The sequence below is a fragment of the Lagenorhynchus albirostris genome, chromosome 11 (assembly GCF_949774975.1).
Source record: "Lagenorhynchus albirostris chromosome 11, mLagAlb1.1, whole genome shotgun sequence".
NCBI classification, from domain to species: domain Eukaryota; kingdom Metazoa; phylum Chordata; class Mammalia; order Artiodactyla; family Delphinidae; genus Lagenorhynchus; species Lagenorhynchus albirostris.
In genome coordinates this window covers 82,350,189-82,372,132 of record NC_083105.1, presented here as the reverse complement: position 1 = coordinate 82,372,132, position 21,944 = coordinate 82,350,189, and the positions used below count along the sequence as shown (strand labels likewise).

The window sequence follows — 21,944 nt, the reverse complement described above, 5'->3', positions numbered from 1 at the left end:
TGGTTTTTACTCATTTTGGCTAGGGTTAGCTTGCGGGCTTACCAAAACTGTGACTGAGACAAGTGCGCAGTGTGGGAAAGAGGCACGGGTGGAAGTAGTAAATAAAATAATGGTGGGCCATGCACGGACTAAAATACGTGTCGGATTCTGACTTAAAGCCTGCCCCCAGATGCAGCTTAATTGTCACTTGCCACTCACGGATAGGGTTCTGAAATGAGTCTGCAAGCAGTTGATTTATTATGGTCTCTGTGCAGGCAAACCTCTCTGCTAATGCTAATCTGTATTTGCAGCCGCTCCCCAGCGCTAGCATCACCGCCTCAGCTCCCCCTCAGATCATCAGGCATTAGATTCTCATAAGGAGCGCGCGACCTAGATCCCTCGCATGCGCAGTTCACAGTAGGGTTCCCGCTCCTATGAGAATCTAATGCCGCCGCTGATCTGACAGGAGGCAGAGCTCAGGCGGTAATGCGAGCGATGGGGAGCGGCTGTAAATACAGATGAAGCTGCGCTTGCTTACCCGCTGCTCACCTCCTGCTGTGCGGCTTGGTTCCTAACAGGCCATGGACTGGTACCAGTCCGTGGCCCAGGGCTTGGGTACCCCTGCCCTAGAACCTTAGGCCCGGCCCTAATGATACATACATTTTAGTCATTTTAAGGAATTTTGATACACGGATGGTCTCCAAATGAGACAGCTAGTTTACTTTAAAAAGTTGAGAACTGGTTCAATCCCTGAAAACACAGCCCATGGAGCATGGGGGAGCCAAGGCAGGCTTAGTTATGTGTCTCGCTTGCTTATTGCAGCTGCATTCGTCTTCTTATCCTCTAGCCCTTTCCTCAAAGCTCCCAGATCATCCATCCTGCACCACGAATGCAGGCAGGCCAAGCACATTCAAGCTAGTCTGGGAGAGAGAACCCATTACAGGAGGAGCCACGAGAACCTCATGGGAGACAGAATAGGCCTCTCACCCTTAAGGACTTCAAAAAGAAAAAAATTGTGGCCATGCTTTAACCTCCTTCCAGGGGAAGGAATTCACCCTTAGGGGCAGTAGAGTCAGGTATATTATTATACTCACATGTATAGACTCTGGAATAGAAAGAATGATTCCGAGGGCCACAGCTTGTGGGTCACTCAAGTTCTGACCTACCTGCCAGGGAATGATTGGAAGGAATCATTAGGAATCACTAGGGTCTTGGAAGGAATGGAAAAAGAAAGGTAAATAAAGAGGTAAGGTGTGCTCCGTGCAGTTCTGTAGTACAGTTAAAATTTAATGAGGAAGAGAAGACTGACAATAAAAACGGAACTACCATATAATCCAGCAATCCCACTTCCGTATATCCAAAAAGAACCAAAAGCAGGATATTGAAAAATAATCTGTACTCCCAAATTTACTTCAGCTGCCGCATTATTCACAATAGCCAAGATAGGGCAACAGTCTAAGTGTCCTTCAACAGATGAATGGATAAAGATGTTGCATTTGTATACAATTGAATATTATTCAGCCATGGGAAAGAAGGAATTTCCGCCATTTGTGACAACACGGATGGACCGTAAGAGCGTTATGCTTAGTGAGATAAGTCAGCAGAGAAAGACAAACACTATGATATCACTCATCCGTGTGATCTAATAACGCCAAACTCCTACTAACAGAGGGCGGAATGGTAGCTACCAGGGGCTGGGGGTAGGGGAACTGGGGAGATGTTTAAAGGTATGAACTTACAACTAGAAGATAAATACATTCTGGAGATCTAATATCCAGCATAGTGATTATAGTCAACAGTATTGTATTATAAACTTCAAAGTTGCTAATAAACTAAATCTTAACTGTTCTCACCACAAAAAAAGAAATAATCATGTGACATGATAAGAGATGTTAGTTAATGCTGTGATAATCATAATATATAAATGTATTAAATCAACACGTTGTACACCTTCAACTTATACAATGTTGATATGTCAATTATTACTCGATTTTAAAGAAAACAAAACAAAACCTGACAACGTCCTGGTCTGGATCAACTGCTCAAAATGTCCAAAGCTGAGAATAGGAGAGCTGATTCCCACCAAGCACCAAAATGAAGGGCTATAATGACTGGTGGGCATACAAGTGAGACTCCACCGGGGCACCTCCCAAGTGAGAAGGGAAGGCCTCCAGGCTTTTGTTGGTGCTTTTCCTCCACTATGTGGAATGCACTGAGCCTCCCTGTGGTCCTGCTCTTCCTCCAGATCTCCACTTAAATGTCACTTCCTCAAGGAATTCTTCCCCAGCAACTCAGATTCCACCCCCAATTCCATTGTAGATTTTCATTGCATATTACTTCTTCTGTAACTATTTTAGTATCTGTCTCACTTATCACACTCTAAGCCCTGAAGCAGGGACCAGGCCTGTATTGTTTGTCATCTTCTTCTAGGCCCCAAGGCAATGCCTGGCATTTAGGAACTCAACAAAATATTGAGTGAATGGGTGAAGGTGAGATCGAAATCAGACTATTATCATTCATTGTATTACGGTTATTAAAATTTTGCCCCTGGTGATGCAGCTTCGTACAGAACTGCCAGCCTCCCCCGTGTAATGATTATGGGGTAGTCCCTGGTAAGCCCAAGTTTCCGCTAAACTTGGGCCCCTCTTTACCTCAATTTCCTAAAGAGTGGTCCTTGCAAACGTAGTGGCCAAAGTGCCCAGGTGTCTTTCAGTCAACCATCAGGATAAAAGGACTTGTAAAGTGTACTAGTCTGCTAGGGCCGCCATAACAAAATACCGCAGACTGGGTGGCTTAACAATAGACTCTTTCTCACAGTTCTGGAGGCTGGAAGTCCAAGATCAAGGCTGATTTCTTCTGAGGACTCTCTCCTCTGCTGGCAGATGGCCACCTTCTCACTGTGTCCTCACATGTACTTTGCCCCAGGGTCTCTGTATGTTCTAATCTTTTTGTAAAGACACTAGTGAGATTAGATAAGGGCTCACCCTAATGGCCTCATTTTAACTTAATTATCTCTTTAATAAAGACCTCTCTCCAAATACAGTCACATATTGAAGCACTGGGAGGTGAGGGCTTCAACATACGAATTGGGAGGAGGGAACACAACTCGGCCCATATCAAAAAGGAAAACACAGGTAGCCTCCCTCCCAAGAAGGGCTGTAACACAATGGGAAAGCCTCCACCCAGTTCTCAGGAGATTAGCCAAGAATTCTGGGGTTTTAATGAAGGTTAATAACAGGTATCAAGTACATCATCAAGGAGTGAACTTTATACCAAAAAATTCTTTACAAATGCTGCTGTGGAGAAATACGGATATTGGAAATTTTAAGTATCTATCATGTACTTTGTAATGAACAGGAAATGGTCCACGACCAAAGAGAATTAACTTGGAAAAACATGTTTTCACTGTGTAAAGTTAATAACTCCCCAAAAGTAGAGATCATGGCAATATTAGGAGCATACGAGCTTCCTACCAATTCAGCAGCAGAAGAAAACTGAAAATAGCCAATGAATTACATTTTCATTATGACAGAGTATAAAGCACATTTGGATAGGGAGTTCTCAAATTTTGGTCTGGGCACAATTATTTGATAACTGTGACTTCATATAATTTACTCCTTGGTTAAGAATTGCCTCAGGTATGAAATAACATGATAACATGTTAAGATCAGTTAACATTATCTCTGAAGTTCACTCCTGGTCTAATATTCTAGCAATTTCTTTGCTAGAATCAGTTTTCTATCCCAATTTATATAGAACTCAACTGGTCTATAGCACCGGGTAGCTGCTGTGGTTTGGCAACCTAGTAGCTAATCTACAATAGGTTAATCAGAACCAAAACATTTAAATAGTAGAGCCAAGTTTCCAGCAACACTATTTTTCTTGTTTGACACAACTGAAGTACTAAAGATACCAACACAAACTAATGCATTAAAGACATCAGCTTTCCTTTTAACAAAAGATATAACTTTTTTTTTTTTTTTTGCGGTACACGGGCCTCTCACTGTTGTGGCCTCTCCCGTTGCGGAGCACAGGCTCCGGACGCGCAGGCTCAGCCGCTCCGTGGCATGTGGGATCTTCCCGGACCGGGGCATGAACCCGCGTCCCCTGCATCGGCAGGCGGACTCTCAACCACTGCGCCACCAGGGAAGCCCCAAAGGATATGACTTTTAACACATTATCCCATATTTTGTTCATTTCCTATCATTCAATTTATACTTAAACTGATTTTTTTAATAAAGAATTGTTTGTCCAGATTAAATAATTTTGTTTTTATAGCTGTGAAACCGTCCTCTCATGTCTTGTTACTTTGGTACAAAAATACAGTTGGTAAAAAATTTTATAAGAATTTTATAATAATGAGACTTCTTAGCATTTTTTCAAAATAGGTATTTATTATTAAAAAATTATACGAACTGACTTATTACTCACAAAAAAAAATTAGCATGAAAAATTTTAAACAATATGTCTCCCCCCTCCAAGAAAGTGTGTTTTGTCTTTATACTCTTTACTGTCAGTGCATTTTGATGGTATAGGAAAAAATTCACACATATTCCATATAACTTTGTTAGAATTTACAACAGTACAGCAGAATCCAGAATCCCTACAGCGAATTATTAAGAAAACACATTTTTTCTTCAAGTTTAAGTGTTTTTGAAGTTATATAAACAGTGAAGATTACAAAATAAATAGTAAACAAACACCTGTGTATAATTTTTCAATGCAAGAAATGATTAGTCATACATTTTTTCATTTTGTTTCAACCTTACCAGAACACTTTTAAGAGCGAAAGTTGAAAATTTTCCAGTTACCCGAAACTTCAGAAACCTACTGTCCATTGAAAACCTCAGAAAAGCAGCATCATGTAAACAGCGGTTAACTTACAAATGGGAATGCAACAACCACAACCGACCTCAAGGCCACTCAGGCACGTCAGAGTTCCCAGCTCTAAATGCAAGGCAGAACCTCCTCGGCAGAGGCTCTGACAGTTAAAAGGCCGTGAGGAGAAGGGATGCAGCCCAGGGCATCGGGCGCTTTCTCGTGGTGGAACAAAGTCAAAACTGAAGGGACTCTCCTTACAGAGTCCAAGTCACTGAAAGCAGCTCTATTAAACACCTGAGTCCTTTCTGACGCCCTCCTCAGCGCTTTACAACACAGACAGGACAAACAAAGGCTTCATGCACAGATTTTCTGAAACTGTGCCAATGCTCTAACAACTAATTTAGCAGAAAGAACTACAAAATGCAAATTTTTTAAAGGTTTCCCTATTAATGGGATTATGGATGAAGCTAGGAGCCAATCTGTCTCCTAAAAATAAAACAATTCATACGTCATCGAATGCAGTTTCAATTAGAGATCAGCTGTCAACACTATTTTAAAAGGTCTTGAAAGAAAAAAAAAAAGGCCATTTTTTAACCTGGAATATAAATAAATCATCCATATAAAAGCTCTATTATCTATATAAATGGAGCTACTTTCAAATAATTGGAATAATTTAGCTATTTAAAATACCATTTTAAGCAATAAAAGGCAAACACGAGGGGTACCTACTGAACTATATACTTAAAAAATGATCGATACAGTAAATATGTATTTTACCATAAACAAAAGAAGGGTACTTTTTGATAATATATAATACTAAGAAAGATGCAACTAAGTAATCAGACTGCTATCAGTAAGAAAATAAGTTAGTTTTCCCTGTTTTGTACTCTGAAGTTCAAAGGCCCAGTTTCAAATTCCCAAAGCTCCAAACAGAGTGACAAATAAAAGTTCAATCCAACCCTTAAATTAAACCACTCTCCGTGCCCTGGCCCCCGAGTTTGGACAGACTCAGGTGACAGAATTGTTCAAGGTGTTATAAAAAAAAAAAAAAACACCAGGGCTTTACAAGAGAACCACTGTTTTCAAGTTCCTTTTTTTTTTTAAGTGTATCTATTTAATGGAATAAGTTGACATATATTTATAAACCAAAAGGTAATGCCTTACGTATTTTATAATAAGGAAGAACATCCCTACCACCAACTTTTTGGCCATCTTTCTCCCTCTCACTTAGAATTACTGTCATCTCCCTGGTATACCCTTACCCTGTATCAATAAGGAGACCACAATACTGTACAAAGCACAGACACAGAAGCTGGTTTCTTAGCAGACTTGCCCCAGAGACTGCTGAAGCAGCAAGGCAGCAACACCCAATCTGAGGCGGTACCTGGGTTGTACTTCAAGATTGCACTGACCAAGCCCTCCGCATCTACAGAAGCAGGGGCGTTCTTTCTCCAGCTGGCTGTTCCTTCTGAAAGAGCTCTTTGATCTGGGCTAATCGGCCGTAGAGCCTCTCTCTCAGTGGAGGGATGTGGTAGCTGGGGTCCAGGATGTTCGTCACTCTGCGCTCACGCTCTCGCTTCCATAACTTGTATGGGTGGGGAGGGAAAAACGGTTGCCCTCTTTCTCTTCGAATCTGTAACGTAATTCCACTTACAGCCAGCATGCCCCATACTGCCAGGATAATAAAGTCTAAAGAATGGTAGAGAAGCACAGTTTGAACTCTTGTATTTTAAAACCTAACACAGATCGAAGACACCATTTCATAGCCTCAACCTGTATCATCTTTTCTCCGTTAATATTAGACTTTCTGGTAAGTTTGTCCAAACATACGTGTATTTCCTCACCAGCCAAGGAATAAGTGAGGAAGCTATGGTCTTACATTTTAAAATAGGAGTTTCCAATTACCGGCATTTCAAAGTCCAGACAGGTTGTAAAGGAATCAGTTGTTTGGACCCTTGGCATTCCAATATTTTATGACTAGTGCCCACAGACACAGCTGTTTGTTGTTTGCTGTTTCTCCAGAGGTGGGGGGGGAAGGCAGTGATCTCACAAATGTACATCATTGGAACGTCATGATGCTCTTTTTTGCCATCCCACCCTATATGGGACCCCACCCCACTCATATAGAGTGGATACAGAAGTGCATGAAAAGATTCAACAAATTGTACTGAGCTTCTAGCAGAAGACTTGGCAAAATACTGTCAAACTTCCAAGACATGTGGATTTCAAGGTCTTTACCATCAACCTCCTAAAGAATGAGGGCAGGTTCAGGATAGCAGAGGGAAAGATGTGCCCTTAAATATTCATAACAATCACAATGGTGCTTATATATCTTCAATTCTAAGACCTGCTTTTCCATCCTCGTTATTCTAACATTTCTGAAACCAACGTATCTTATAATCTTTGTGAACATTTAATTTAGTAGTCATTTTTTTCAAAAAGTGAATGGAAAATCTTTAATGGGTAGACTCTTACAATTGAGGAAAAATACAGCTACTGATTGAAAACCACTTTCACTTTGATTAGCAAATTACGTGCTTCTTTATAGGAGGAAAACAAGGGAATAGCTTAAAAATATCAGGTTGTCGTTCTCACCCCTCACCCCACCCCAACTCATAAGGTGCCAAACAGCTTTATTCTCAGCATTTTTCTTACAACTGGGAATTGACCAGATAAACCTTTGTAATCCTGACTTAGAAATTTCTTAATAAAGTTCATTTACTAGATTTTTAGAAGTATGGCTTTCAGCCACCTTACAAATTTAAATTCTTCATTCCTATGATCATAAGTTATTAACACAGGGCTCTTATCGCATTTGGATGGTGTGAATTTCCACCTTTTGTCCAGTTAACCTTCTTTCAATCTTTCAATCTGGCTACCAAGAGTTCTTGTTAGCACAGGTGGGCCAGTATTCCTATCTGACTATCACTTGGTTCTTGGATTGAGTCTTACCATTCGTTTGAAAAGGCACATTTATGAAAGCTCTGCGGAAATCCATGTGGAGCACTCTCTTCAGTACGTTCAAAGTGATGTAGGAAAGGCTTGTGTACAAGTAACTGTCAACGGCCAAGACCACCGAATAGGAGCCAATGAATCCACAACTCAGTATGTTCAGCTGTGGAAGAGCAGAAGCGTTTAGGCGGCACCTCTGGTAGAACAATAATAGTTTTTAACTTTGATCACTGGCCTCAATCCCAGGGAAATTACTTCTCCCTCAGAGCATGTGAAGAGAGACCAAGTCTTACAGCTGAATAAAGGTTACCTGCAAATATAAACTGAAAACAATCTTCAATACCTACAGTTGTTAAAACAGTTTCCCTCATCATAGAAAATATCTTCCCTGTGAAAGAACTTCAACAATAAATTCTAATTAGATTAAGAACCATTCTTCTGGAGAGACGGCTGAAATGAACAATCCGGCAGATTGTTGCATTACTGTAAGCCCTACCTTCTCCGCTTCTGCTGTTAAAAGAGGGATGACCTGCACCACTTGATGGAAAAAACATCGTAACTAGGTAATGGTAACTAGAACTTCTCTTGCTTTCATAGTAACAAGGCTATTTAAAAATCAATCATCTGGGACTTCCCTGGTGGCACAGTGGTTGAGAGTCCGCCTGCCCATGCAGGGGACACGGGCTCGTGCCCCAGTCCGGGAAGATCCCACATGCCGCGGAGCGGCTGAGCCTGTGCGTCCGGAGCCTGTGCTCCGCAACGGGGAGAGGCCACAACAGTGAGAGGCCCGTACCGCAAAAAAAAAAAAAAAAAAAAAAAAATCAATCATCTGATACAGATAATCAGACAGCTCTCTCTGGTGAATAAAAATGCAAAACAACTGAAGGCCCAGGACAATAGGATGAATAAACTGACCGGATGACACTTACTATTCTTAGGCAGCCCATGAAAACCACTGGAATGAGAATAGCTATACAAGAGAAGGTCACCCAGAACACTGAGTCATCACGGAAAATCTTTAGGTTTCCTGGAAAAGCAAAAAGAAATCAAGAGTAAACAACAGGTTCACCAAGTTAAATTTCATTTTCTCAACGTGTGAACATAGACGCACATCGAAGATTTAATTTAACAACCAGGGAATATGTCGGCAATTAGATATGAACTGACTTTTTTCATTTAACTGTCAATACAATCCCCTTTGAAGGGAGTGTCCTAAGAAGGTAGAGGGGTGGGAGGAAAATCAAGCAGGTAAATGCTCTGCATTTATTACCAGGATAATTTAGAAGAGGCTGGACTAGTCCAAGCTCTTCCGTTTACCAGCTGTGATGCTGGGCCTCAGTTTCCTAACCCATAAGACGAGATGGTTGAACTACTTCATCCCCAAGCTTCAAATCGTCCCTTCTAGCTACAAATTTCTATGATTCCATGATTCTGTACTGCAAAGTAAAAAATATAAGTGGCATTCAGAGTTAACCATATGAACTCCCATATAAGCACCAAAATCGATTTAATAGGGTTTCTAAAAAAAAATATATATATATATATATATATATGTGAGTTTGCACCCACTCTTATTAAGGAGACACTCACCCTAAATGTCCTTAAGCAATGAGATAGTTCATACATTAACTACCAAAAATAAGATAGTTCAATACATCAACTACAAACAATTCTAACCCATCATCCCTCCATCCTCTAAGCATTAACACAAAGGGAGGAAGCTCATTAAGTAGTATTTGATTTAGCACTTCTAGAGTAGAGCTCTGAATCTGCATTTTCAACAGACATCCCTGGGAACCTGTCATTTAGTCAAATCTAAACAATGCTACTTTCCAGGTAGATAAAAAGCTACCTGCGGGGTGGGGGGGGGGCTGTGGAAATGAACTCGGCTATAGGTTTGCTAAAATCAGAACAAAGGGCCTTGGAATGGTCAGTAAACACACAGGTCACCAATTCTCTCTGATCTTAAAAAACAATCTTTAGAGAGCCAACTGCACTCAATATCCTGTGTTCTCAAGAACTGACAGCCTCAAGAGACAGGCATTCTTTTTTTTTTTTTTGGAGACAGCTATTCTTATATCTAACATTTTCATCACCTTTAATCTGATATTATTATATAAGAACTAAACATTGTCACAAGAAGGAAATAGCCTAATACTTTTTGTGTGTGTGTGTGTGTGTGTGTGTGGTACGCGGGCCTCTCACTGCTGTGGCCTCTCCCGCTGTGGAGCACAGGCTCCGGACACGCAGGCTCAGCGGCCATGGCTCACGGGCCTAGCCGCTCCGCGGCAATGTGCGATCCTCCCGGACCGGGGCACGAACCCGTGTCCCCTGCATCGGCAGGCAGACTCTCAACCACTGCGCCACCAGGGAAGCCCGCCTAATACTTTTGAATGTAGATACTCCCTTTTTTTTCTTAATTGAAATACAGTTGATTTACAATGTTGTGTTAGTTTCAGGTGTATAGCAAAAGTGATTCAGTTATACACACACACATACACATATATATATTCTTCTTTGGATTCTTTTCCATTATAGGTTATTACAAGATATTGAATATAGTTCCCATGGTATATAGTAGGGCCTTGTTGTTTATCTATTTTAAATATAGTAGTGTGTAGATACTCCTTTTTTTTGCATTTTTGACAACAAACAAGAAATGTTAAGTTATTGTACAACTGCAAAGTGAAGGGAAACAGAATGGGGCACCCCAAAATGTGCCCCTTTGGCATGAGCTGAAAGGCAATCAAGACCCAGCAGATTCAGAAAAACTTTTCTTTCCCTTAACTGCCTAAAAGAATTTAGATCAGGGGCCTGGCCCGGAACGAAAGCAATTACCAGAGATAACTTTTTATCTGAAAGACTTACCTGCATGGCAAACATCTGCTCTTCTTATAATGTTCCTGTAAACTGCCCTCCTCCCCTTTGAAGCCCCAGACTCCATTCCATTTCTTAGCTCGGGATGGCAGATAAGCCTCAACTGCTTGACTGCCTTTGAGGCTTATATTTTTATGGGACTCCAGTGGCATGAAATTAAATCTGTTTTTCTCCTATTGACCTGTCTTATGTCAATTTAATTATTAGAGCAGCCAAAGAACCTAGAAGGGTAGAAGGAAAATTTTTCCTCCCCTACAAAAGGAAGTTAACTTACAAGCTAACTAGATTTTAAAAATTGATAGAAATTGAATAACTTAAAAAAATCCCCAGAACCATCCCTTTGCTACTGTCCTAGGATGACTACAAGTAGGTACTTTGGGAATACTCGGGGTTTGGCAAAGGGTGGGAGCAGAGGTTAGGGGTAAAGAGAAGACGGGGGACGAAGCACCAGGTTCCTCAGCTCAGCTGCCATCAGAGCAGCACCAAGTTTATCTGTGGGGTGTATCAGGCTTCTGCTTAAAATTCACTTGAAGAAAGAGTTACAGGGTTTAACAAATGAAAAACGAAAACCACTATTCTGCCATATATAAAGAATCCCCTTTACCTCCCTTAATTTTAACTAACAAAAACACACACCCACACTGCCCTTAACATGACAAATAGATACAAAGCTACCTCCAAAGACATTCTAGAATTATCTATACAGAGCGCCTTTGAGGAGAGAGGGATTCTTACTGGTACTGACCCTCCCCAAAGTGCCACATTATCCGTGCAAATTTCCAGAACTCTAAGGAGAGGCCCCGAATACCTGACGAGGGGATATGTGTACTAGAGAGCTGAAATGAACTCTTTAAACAGTGAACTGAACACACACAACGTGAGTTCCACATCTCCTACCCAGTGGAGTGAAGAAAGTCACTGATGAGACGAGGAACCCCAGCACTAGTCCAACACACAGCATGCAGAGCACGAGGATTCCAAATCGCCACCAAGCAGCGACCAAAAAAATCCCACCGACACTTCCGGCAACGGCCGTCAGAACCAGGCGGACTGCACAGGGAGAGAGGATGAACAGTTAGATCAGAGGAAGCTTTTCCAACCGCACCCTTAGACACACTATACCATTACCAGAGCCAGCCTAGCCCTTCTCTGGGTCAGGCACCGCAGGCGCATCAGTGGTGCAGTGAAACCGGCACGGGGAGGCCCTCTCTAGGGAGGGCCCGGTCTGAGGCTGGAAACCAGCCGGGGAGCTAAACCTCCAAGGACTAGTGACAGGCATGGCTTCGTACAACCTATAATTGGGGCAGAAGAAGAAGCGGTGACAAGCGTTCTGTTCAATGTGACACGGAAGGAGGGGCTGTGTTTGTTTTAAGGTAAAGAAAATCCTAACACTCTGATTGCTGTAAATGTCATATGGTCAATATACCACACAGCTGGAACACAGGTTTATAATCAATATGGTCCTTCACTTCCCTCAGTACCAAGGAATTCCTCCAAGGAACGAGGAGTAGTTTAGAAAAGATGTGTAGAGCACAGGTGGCCAGTTATTTTACACACATAAGAGGATATCACACACAATACTGGTCAAACTGTAGAAGGAAAGGTGGGTGTAAATGGTGCCTTCCTTTTTGAACACTCAATCAAACTATATTATTTTCACTTACCATCATACTTAATAGGTGTCAGTCTTGTAATCAGTATATAAAAGAAGAATCCCATGAAGATAAAGCCTATGAAGAATAGTTCTAGTAGCAAACGACCAAGGAAGGAAAAAAAACAAAAGCTACAGTTAGTAAATGCAATTTAAATGTCTAATCTACAAATACATGCTTCAGTTCCCAGAATGTACACATGCGGGCATTCAGAGAAGAGAGATAATTATCTAAAAGGCAGGAAAAATTCAGAAGTCATTGGGAGTAAATATTATCATTAAATGGGTACAAATTCAAGTATTAACTATTGGATACATTTTCTTGTGTATAGGTCAATTTCAATTGGTCAGTTGTTAATTTCATAGCTCATTTTAATATATTTATACTTCCTACTTAAAACAAAAATAGTACTTCTGTCATTGTGTCTGATCTGAAATTACAGACTAGATTTCAATTCATTACATGAGCAAGAATACAATTTGAAAGGTTAAAAAAAATATATATTCCAAAGGAAAATGTGACTTTTATGTCTTCTTTTAAGTCATCCTTTCCTGTTTAGGATGAACATCAACCATTGTCTTTATCTATAAAAAACCTAGTAATATCTTTGGGACCTTGCATACAGCTTAACAATTAAATTCTGTATTACAGAATCATTTTACACTTTGAGAAATTAAATATTCTTCACAATATTCTCTTCTCAATCAACAAAAAAAGTATAGTAATGGAGGGAAAGGAGTTGCTGCTTCAAACAATTTATTAAAGCAAGTTCGAGGAGTTTTATAAGATCAAGATTATGTTTACTCTCCCCTTGATGCTCATTATACTGCCTGTTAATGAATTATATAAGGATTTTTTTTTTTTTTTTTTTTTAGTAACTGCAAACATTATATAAAAGTCAGCCCAGGGCTTCCCTGGTGGCGCAGTGGTTGAGAGTCCGCCTGCCGATGCGGGGGACACGGGTTCGTGCCCTGGTCTGGGAAGATCCCACATGCCGCGGAGCGGCTGGGCCCGTGAGCCACGGCCGCTGGGCCTGCGCGTCCGGAGCCTGTGCTCCGCAGCGGGAGAGGCCACAACAGTGAGAGGCCCGCGTACCGCCAAAAAAAAAAAAAAAAAAAAAAAAGTCAGCCCAATGAATTCAAATCAATTCAATGAGCATAATTCATATTCTACTTCCCCCATTGGGTTTCACTGAGCAGATCGTGGAGTTCCCATTTGCTGTCTGAACCTCCCAGGGTTGTGCAGACATTTCGACCTCCCTGTACTGTACACTGCAGCCTGATTTATACGAAACCATGTCAATCACCATCACCAGAATCCACATATATTTTTACATAGACGTCCTGATTTCTAATTAGTAATCTTTGGTCAACTAGTCAATCTAGCAATTGAAGTTTTGATGCACAAATCAAATTTTATTCCCCTCTTAATAAGAGAAGGTTGCATTCCATTGCTGAGAAAAGAGAAAAAATCAAAATGCATTGTAATTCAGTAGAATCTTTACTAAAAGACCCCAGCTACAAATCTATAAAGATAGTGGAGGTAGCCAGTTGCTTACTCTCCTTACAGGTCATAAATTCCCCAGCAGCATTTCAGAAAAAAGACCACAAGGCATGTAAATAGCAACTATATTAGACAAAATACCTGTTTTCCAGAATCTGTGTCCAAAGAAACAGATGAAGAGACCAAGCAGGGCAAAAAGAGTGAAGAACACTTTGGTAGATACTCTTCCTAAAAATAATGAAAACTGAGTGCATAATACATCGAATTTGATACTTGGAATCAATATAGAACAAAGCTTCATGAAAAAAAGCAAAGTGAACTGACAATAATTTATTCCATACGTGTATAACTTATTTTAAAAACATCCTAAAAATAAATAAATAAAATAAAAATTAAAAAAAAAATCCTTGCCACCCCTAATGACTTACTCTATGTGGGCAGTGAATACCAATGGTTGCTGGTGTCACAAAAAGAGAAGTCAGACGACACTGCTTCCTGATGAAGGTCTGCAATGCTACCCACGACACATTTGGGGGAGGGGATGGGGGAGAAGTGGGAAAGGAGGAGGAGAGAGAGCGTGCCTGAAACAAATAACTGTTTCTTCACAAATAAACTACAAGAAGAAAAGGAGGGTCGGGGGAGGGAGAACGATGGCTTAAAGGGGATTTAAGACACACATCAACTAAAAACAATGTGCAGACCTCATCTGAAACCTGATTCAAACAAACAAAACTGTGAAAAACAATTAAGAAGCCTGGGAAAATGTAAACACTGGCTGTTAATCTGACGCTATTAAGGAATTATCTTCAATATTTTTCATTGAGACTTGTGCTAATGATACTGTGGCTATATATTTTTTAAAAAACAGCACTTATCTTTAAGATATACATACTGTACTAAAATTTCATAAGCAAAATGACCATTAGGGACCCACTCGAAAAGAATCCAGCGATAAGGGGGGTGGGGCACAGGGACACAGGTGGGTGTATAACTGCAACAAGATAACGGCCATGAATCAAAATTGCTAAGGCGGGATAATGATATATGGAGGTTCACTGAAGTTTTCCATCACAAAAGATTTTAACCAAAACTCACATTAAATTAAAGAAGATGTATTATTCTATAAGTAACACATGAACAAATTACTACCAATCTTCTCAATTATACATGTTGCTTGGGAAAAAAATGTAGTGTAATAACTAATGATGAAGCACAATATGCCCCCTGATGCCGAAGAATCCAAACCCTGTGATCCTCAATCGGCACAAACTTAAATAGAAGAAACAGGATTCGAAAGACAAGCCCTACTGAAGGGAAAAACAGATCCACTAAATTCACCACCATCGTGACACCTTTGAGATAAACACAAGAAAGTCATCCCTGAACTAAAAACAAAAACAAAGCACCTACGCAAACTCATGTGAAGTGTTACAAACTGACCACAAGTCAAAACACATAAAAGGGGCTTCCCTGGTGGCGCAGTGGTTGAGAATCTGCCTGCTAATGCAGGGGACACGGGTTCGAGCCCTGGTCTGGGAGGATCCCACATGCCGCGGAGCAACTAGGCCCGTGAGCCACAACTACTGATCCTGCGCGTCTGGAGCCTGTGCTCCGCAACAAGAGAGGCCGTGATAGTGGGAGGCCCGCGCACCGCGATGAAGAGTGGCCCCCGCTTGCCACAACTAGAGAAAGCCCTCGCACAGAAACAAAGACCCAACACAGCAAAAATAAATAAATTAATTAAAAACAAAAGTACCAATGCCACTGTGGATGTGAGGATTAAATCAGTCAGTGCTTTAAACACACACACACACACACACACACACACACACACAAAATACTTGAGTGTTCAGATGGATACCATGAAGACCTACATTTAGATAAGGAACACAAAACAGAAGACCACCATTTGCAGGGCATAAAATATACCTACATATCAGTTTCTCTGAGAATGAAGAGCTCAAAAGAAAGATGAAATGAGAGTTACTGCAACATCCTGCTTATTTCAGACCTGCGGCTGACAGCAGTTCTACGATTCAATCCTTAGAGCAAAAACATGCAGTTCAGTGGGATAATTTTTTTCAAGTGAAAATCTAGCGGAAGTTTCCAGCAAGTGGTGCAGTCACCAAAGACAGCAGCCCAAGAAACACTGGCACGTACAGTTAGATATGTTCCTCCAGGACATTAGACAGCAGAGAGGAACTAAGTAGCATCGCGGACCACAGTACCAGGAAGGAAGGAGAGAAAAAGTTAAACATACAAGTAAAGCCCGAGAGGAGAGATTTCATAAGTAGAATCTAGAGACAACACAAGGTACGAATTCTGGGGAAAATGAAGACAAAGGGGTGAGTGGGAGGGGAAGACACAGGGGAGCCAATGTTTAGTGTGTTTAATCGTGACGGAATCACTATAGCTATGACAGAGGCCAAGGTTTTAATTAAAAGGCAACGTGGGGCTTCCCTGGTGGCGCAGTGGTTGAGAGTCCGCCTGCTAATGCAGGGGACACGGGTTTGAGCCCTGGTCTGGGAAGATCCCACATGCCGCGGAGCAACTGGGCCCGTGAGCCACAACTACTGAGCCTGCGCGTCCAGAGCCTGTGCTCCGCGCAACAAGAGAGGCCGCGACAGTGAGAGGCACGCGCACCGCGATGAAGAGCGGCCCCCGCTCGCCGCAACTAGAGAAAGCCCTCGCGCAGAAACGAAGACCCAACACAGCCAAAAATAAATAAATAAATTTTAAAAAATTAAAAAAAAAAAAGGCAACGTGGGTCCATCCGCCCTACTGTAAGCTCAGGAAAGGCATCCTAGTGTGCATCGAGCTTGAAGACAGAAGCCACAGAACCGAACTCTGAGCTGGAGGAACAGTAGGATGGGACCTTTCCCTCCCCTCCGCCTAATGTGAAAAGACAAGTCCCAGAGCTCACTCTCATTAGGAGGGGCCCTGGCGCAAAGAGTTTGAGGGAAAGGAAAGGGAGGAACCCAGACAAGATAAACCCATCAGTCAAAAACGCAGAACTTATATCTGCCTGGTCTCTTGCTCTGTATCTCTCAAGGACCTTGCGCGTGGCAGTGGAAGACTGGGCAGGATACAGAAGACAGCAAACATTAAACCCTGGCTTGAACCCAGCCAACAGACTTCATTCTTTAGAGCAAAACTCCTTGAAAGAGTTGTTTGAACTCTTTCCAATTTCTTTCCTCCTATTTGTTCTTGAACATACTCGAGTCAGGCTACCCTGAAATGCTCTGACTGGCACCTGTGGCCTCCATGTTGCTAAATCCAATGGTCATTTTCCAGTCTCTTTCTCAGCTGCCCCGTCAGCAGCCTCTGACCCAGGTGATCACTGTCTCTTCCTCTAAACACTTTCTTCTCTTAGCTACAAAAAACACTTTCCTTTTACCAATCTGGTTGCTCCTTCTCGGTCTCCTTGGTGGGATCTCCTTCAATTTCCTGACCTCAGTAATCATTGGAGCACCCAGGGCTCAGTCCTTAGACCCCCTCCCTCTCCTACAGCTATAAACATAAAAGGAATGATAAACATGGAAAAATGCCATTTGGCAACCGGCCGGTAATAAATGTTTCAGGCAAAGCTCACCAGATGCTAAAGCCAGCAAGTGAAGAGTTTGAGAAACGACTATTTACCTGTACTCAAAGTATCTCCCCAAAAGATACTTAAAGGGGAAAATAGTTACTACACAGTGGAGAAACCTGGCTGACACCCAACCAAGTAATCAGGGTTACTACCACCAGTAACGGAAAACACAGATATCAGGTGCCTCTAGAGAAGGACACTTCATCACTTCTTTTGTATTCCTATAAAAATTCAAAATCTGAACTTAGTCACAAGGAAACATCAGATAAACCCAAATTGAGGATTTTCTACAAAAATAAATAAACTGTACTCCTCAAAAAGGTAAAGGTTTTGAAAGACAAAAACAGACTAAGAAATTGTGCCGGACGCAGGAAGATAAAAGAGACAGTTTAATGCAACATGTGATCATGAAGTGGACCCTAGACCAGAAAAAAAATTTTTCTTCTGGTTATAAGGGACATTGGTGGAATAACTAGTGAAATTTGATAACATCTGTAGGTTAAATAACAGTACTATATCAATGTTAATTTTGTGATTTGATAGTTTTACTAGTTACATAAGGAAATAAATAGAAACATTTAAGGGCCAAAGGGTCTCTATGTCTGCAACTTGCTCTCAAATGCTTCAGGAAAAGAATGTATTTATATGTGTACATAGAGAGAAAGAATAAAAAGCAAACAGCGTAACGTGGTAACTAACATCTGAGGACCACTGGTGAAGACTATGCAGAATTCTCTGAACCATTTCTGCATCTTTTCTGTGAAACTGTTTCAAAATAAGATGCTAAATAGACATAAACAGAAAGATCTTACGGCAGCCCCACTGCCAGCGCCCTCTCTCTCCTGGACACTATGATGGTCAATCTCCCTATTTCTGCTCTTGCCTCCGATTTTTCTCAAACAAAACAAAACAAAGCAGCCAGAGTGATCTCATTGTAACACGAATCAGCACCATCTGCTCAAGCTCTCCAATGCCTTTTCATTGCTCTCAGAAGAAAAGCTATAGTCCAAACTGGGACCTGCGAGGCCGCCCGCTCCAGCAGCCACACGAGGCAGGCTCGCAGCTGAGGGCTTCTGCGCTGGCTGTCCCCTCGGCCTGGCACCCCCCGCCACTGCCCCCCCGGTGACACGTCCATGGCTCCCTGCCTCGCCCTGGGTCTTTATCCTGACGCTACCTGTTCAGCAAGGACTTCCCGAGCCATGCTTTCTCAAATTCTCTCACCCTCACTGGTTATCTCCCTTTCCTACTTAATTCTTGCTTCTTTACCCTCGTCATGTATATCTCACATACGATATATTTCACAAATGTATCTTGTCTGTCTCGTCTCCCTCACTAAGATGCAGGCTGCAGGAGGGCTAGTATTTTGTCTGTTTTGTTCACTGCTCTATCCCAGTGCCTAGAACAGAGAGTGGAGTAACGGAGGGGCTCAGGAGGCATGTGCTGAATGCATGAATGAATGAGACAAAAGCACTTCTAAATATCCTTAAGTTCTGTACTAGTTGATAAAGATCCGCAAAGCCAAAGAAGAATTTTCACAGTTGAAATCCACATACTCACCAAGGGAAGAACAATTATCCTCCCCTGCCTCAAAGCTGCAAGCGTACGTGTGAGCAGGGACGTAAGCTGCAGACGTATTTAGAAATGGATCCCTAACGATGACGTTGTAAATGACACCTTGTCCACGGAGGGAGGAGAAAGAAACACTTGTCTTATCATCAGCTGTTAGGGTAACCACCTGAAGCCAAAAATAATGCACGATTAGTGTTTAGATTAAAAAAAGCAAACCCCTTTTCTACACACCCTCTCCAGCATTTATTGTTTGTAGATTTTTTGATGGTGGCCATTCTGACCAGTGTGAGGTGGTATCTCATTGCAGCTCTGATCTGCATTTCTCTAATAATTAGTGATGTTGAGCATCTTTTCATGTGCCTCTTGGCCATCGGCATGTCTTCTTGCACTGTTGGTGGGAAAGTAAATCGATACAGCTACTATGGAGAACAGTATGGAGGTTCCTTAAAAAACTAAAAACAGAACTAACTACCGTATGACCCAGCAATCCTACCACTGGACATATACACTGAGAAAACCATAATTCAAAGGACTCATGCACCCCAGTGTTCATTGCAGCATTATTTACAATAGCCAGGACGTGGAGGCAACCTAAATGTCCATCAACAGATGAATGGATAAAGAAGATGTGGTACATATATACAATGGAATATTACTCAGCCATAAAAAGGAATGAAATTGGGTCATTTGTAGAGATGTGGATGGACCTAGATCTGTCATACAGAGTGAAGTAAGTCAGAAAGAGAAAAACAAATATCTCATATTAATGCATATATGTGGAATCTAGAATAATGGTATAGATTATCTTATTTGTAAAGCAGAAATAGAGACACAGATGTAGAAAACAAACGTATGGATACCAAGGGGGAAGGAGGGGCATGAATTGGGAGATTGGGATTGACATATATACACTACTGATACTGTGTATAAAATAGATAACTAATGAGAACCTACTGTATAGCACAGGGAACTCTACTCTATGCTCTGTGGTGACCTAAATGAGAAGGAAATCCAAAAAAGAGGGGATATATGTATACGTATAGCTGATTCACTTTGCTGTAAAGTAGAAACCAACACAACATTGTAAAGCAACTATTCTCCAATAAAAATTAATTTTAAAAAAACCCCACAAGCTTTTCTATTATAACCCCACCTACATGTGCTATTAAATTCTAATATGAAAGTACAATTCTTGTTTAAAATATATACTAGCCCATTTGGCTTTTTTAAAACAATTTATTAAAGTATAGTCGATTTACAAAGTTGTGTTAATTTCTGCTGTACAGCAAAGTGATTCAGTTAAACATATATATATATTCTTTTTCATATTCTTTTCCACTATGGTTTATCACAGGATACTGAATATAGTTCCCTGTGCTACCCATCCTACATGTAAATAGTTTGCCAACCCATTAGACTTTGTCAAGAGATTGTCCTGCACAGTCTGTACGTGTTGATGTGAACAAGCTCTTACACAAAATGCATCTAAAGATTTTGTATATGTTAATAATTTAAGTAAAATGTGATATAAATAAATGATTTAAGTAAAATGCGCTAGTTAGGACAAAGAAAAGAATTTTTGTCTCGTCTGCTAGACTGTAAATGACGTAAGGGCGGGAACCTTATTGATCCTGCTCACTAGTGTCCCCTCAGTAATTAGCACAGACGTTTGTAAGCGTCCAACAAACGTGAGCGGTCACTGTGAGCTACAGAGCTGATGTAGGCCGTGTGGGTTAACGTCTCACAGAGAGCACCCACTTACCTTTGTCTAGCAGGCTCTGAAATAAGAAAAATCACATACAGCTGTGCTGCCCTGTAGCCCTTCACTTCAAAAATTCCCTTTTAAAGGTTGTTTGTTAAATAGGGGATAAATATAATAGGAGAAACAAAGGCCCCACGTAGCCCTAATACACAGATATGTTCCTACTAACGGAAGGGAGAAAACGAAATGTTAGGGTTTCAGGAGTAAAAAATTAGGAGCCTCTTAGAAAACTTCTACTGTTTAAATATAGTGCTTAGCCTTCAAAACTATGTTTTCTGGGGCTTCCCTGGTGGCGCAGTGGTTGAGAGTCCGCCTGCCGATGCAGGGAACACGGGTTCGTGCCCTGGTCCGGGAAGATCCCACATGCCGTGGAGCGGCTGGGCCCGTGAGCCATGGCCGCTGAGCCTGCGCGTCTGGATCCTGTGCTCCGCAACAGGAGAGGCCACAACAGTGAGAGGCCCACATACCGCAAAAAAAAAAAAAAATATATATATATATATATGTGTGTGTGTGTGTGTGTGTTCTGGGCAAAGGATTGGTCAAGTCCAACAGAATGTTAAGAATAATACAATGAAAACGTTATACACCCCACTTGGATTCAACAGCCGTTCTTGCTTTAGCGGATTTGCTTCTCTGTCCCTCCCTCCTGATCCTCCCCACCCCACAGATATAGTTTTTGGCTGAACCATTTTAAAGTAAGTTACAGGAATCATGACATTTCACTTCTAAATACTTCAGCATGCATGTCCTAACACAGTGTTTCTCAGACGTAATAGCCTATGAATCACTGGGGAGCTTGTTAAAATTCAGATTCTGATTCTGCTGGTCAGAGGAGGTACCTGAGATTCTGCTTTTCTAAGAATCTCTCAGGTGATGCAGCGCTATGCATTCATCCACCACACTTTGAATAGCAAGGTACTAAGTACAAGGATATTCTCCTATGTGCTCACAATACCTCAGCTCACCTAAGAAAATTAATAATTTCTTATTATCTAATACACGGTCCATATTCAAATTTTCCCAAATGTCTTTTATAGCTTTTCTCCCCCTTAACCAAGATCCAACCAAGTTTCATGTATGATGTTTATCTCCAATTTCTGCAATCCAGAATCACCCTTGAAAGATTAAGGAAGTTATTTTACAGATCACTCCACAATCTGAATTTATCAGATTGTGCTCAAGATGTCTAACTTGTACTTTGATCCTATGCATTTCTTGTAAACAGGGACTCCTATAAACA

General features: G+C 41.3%; 1 protein-coding gene across 2 annotated transcripts in view; it reads right to left on the bottom strand.

Annotated features, from left to right (window-relative positions):
* Positions 1 to 4,353: 4,353 nt before the first annotated feature.
* TM7SF3 (transmembrane 7 superfamily member 3) overlaps positions 4,354 to 21,944 on the bottom strand; it is a 37,657-nt gene continuing 20,066 nt past the window's right edge. Inside the window, exons 6-12 of one of the 2 annotated variants that reach the window (XM_060166682.1) lie at positions 18,931 to 19,108; positions 13,926 to 14,012; positions 12,294 to 12,374; positions 11,527 to 11,679; positions 8,682 to 8,779; positions 7,753 to 7,915; positions 4,354 to 6,489 (exon numbers count right to left, since the gene is read on the bottom strand). In XM_060166682.1, the coding sequence (XP_060022665.1) occupies positions 6,227 to 6,489; positions 7,753 to 7,915; positions 8,682 to 8,779; positions 11,527 to 11,679; positions 12,294 to 12,374; positions 13,926 to 14,012; positions 18,931 to 19,108 (1,023 nt within the window). In that variant the 3' untranslated portion in view covers positions 4,354 to 6,226. The remainder of the gene's footprint in view (positions 6,490 to 7,752; positions 7,916 to 8,681; positions 8,780 to 11,526; positions 11,680 to 12,293; positions 12,375 to 13,925; positions 14,013 to 18,930; positions 19,109 to 21,944) is intronic. The other variant, XM_060166683.1, reaches the window with a different exon arrangement.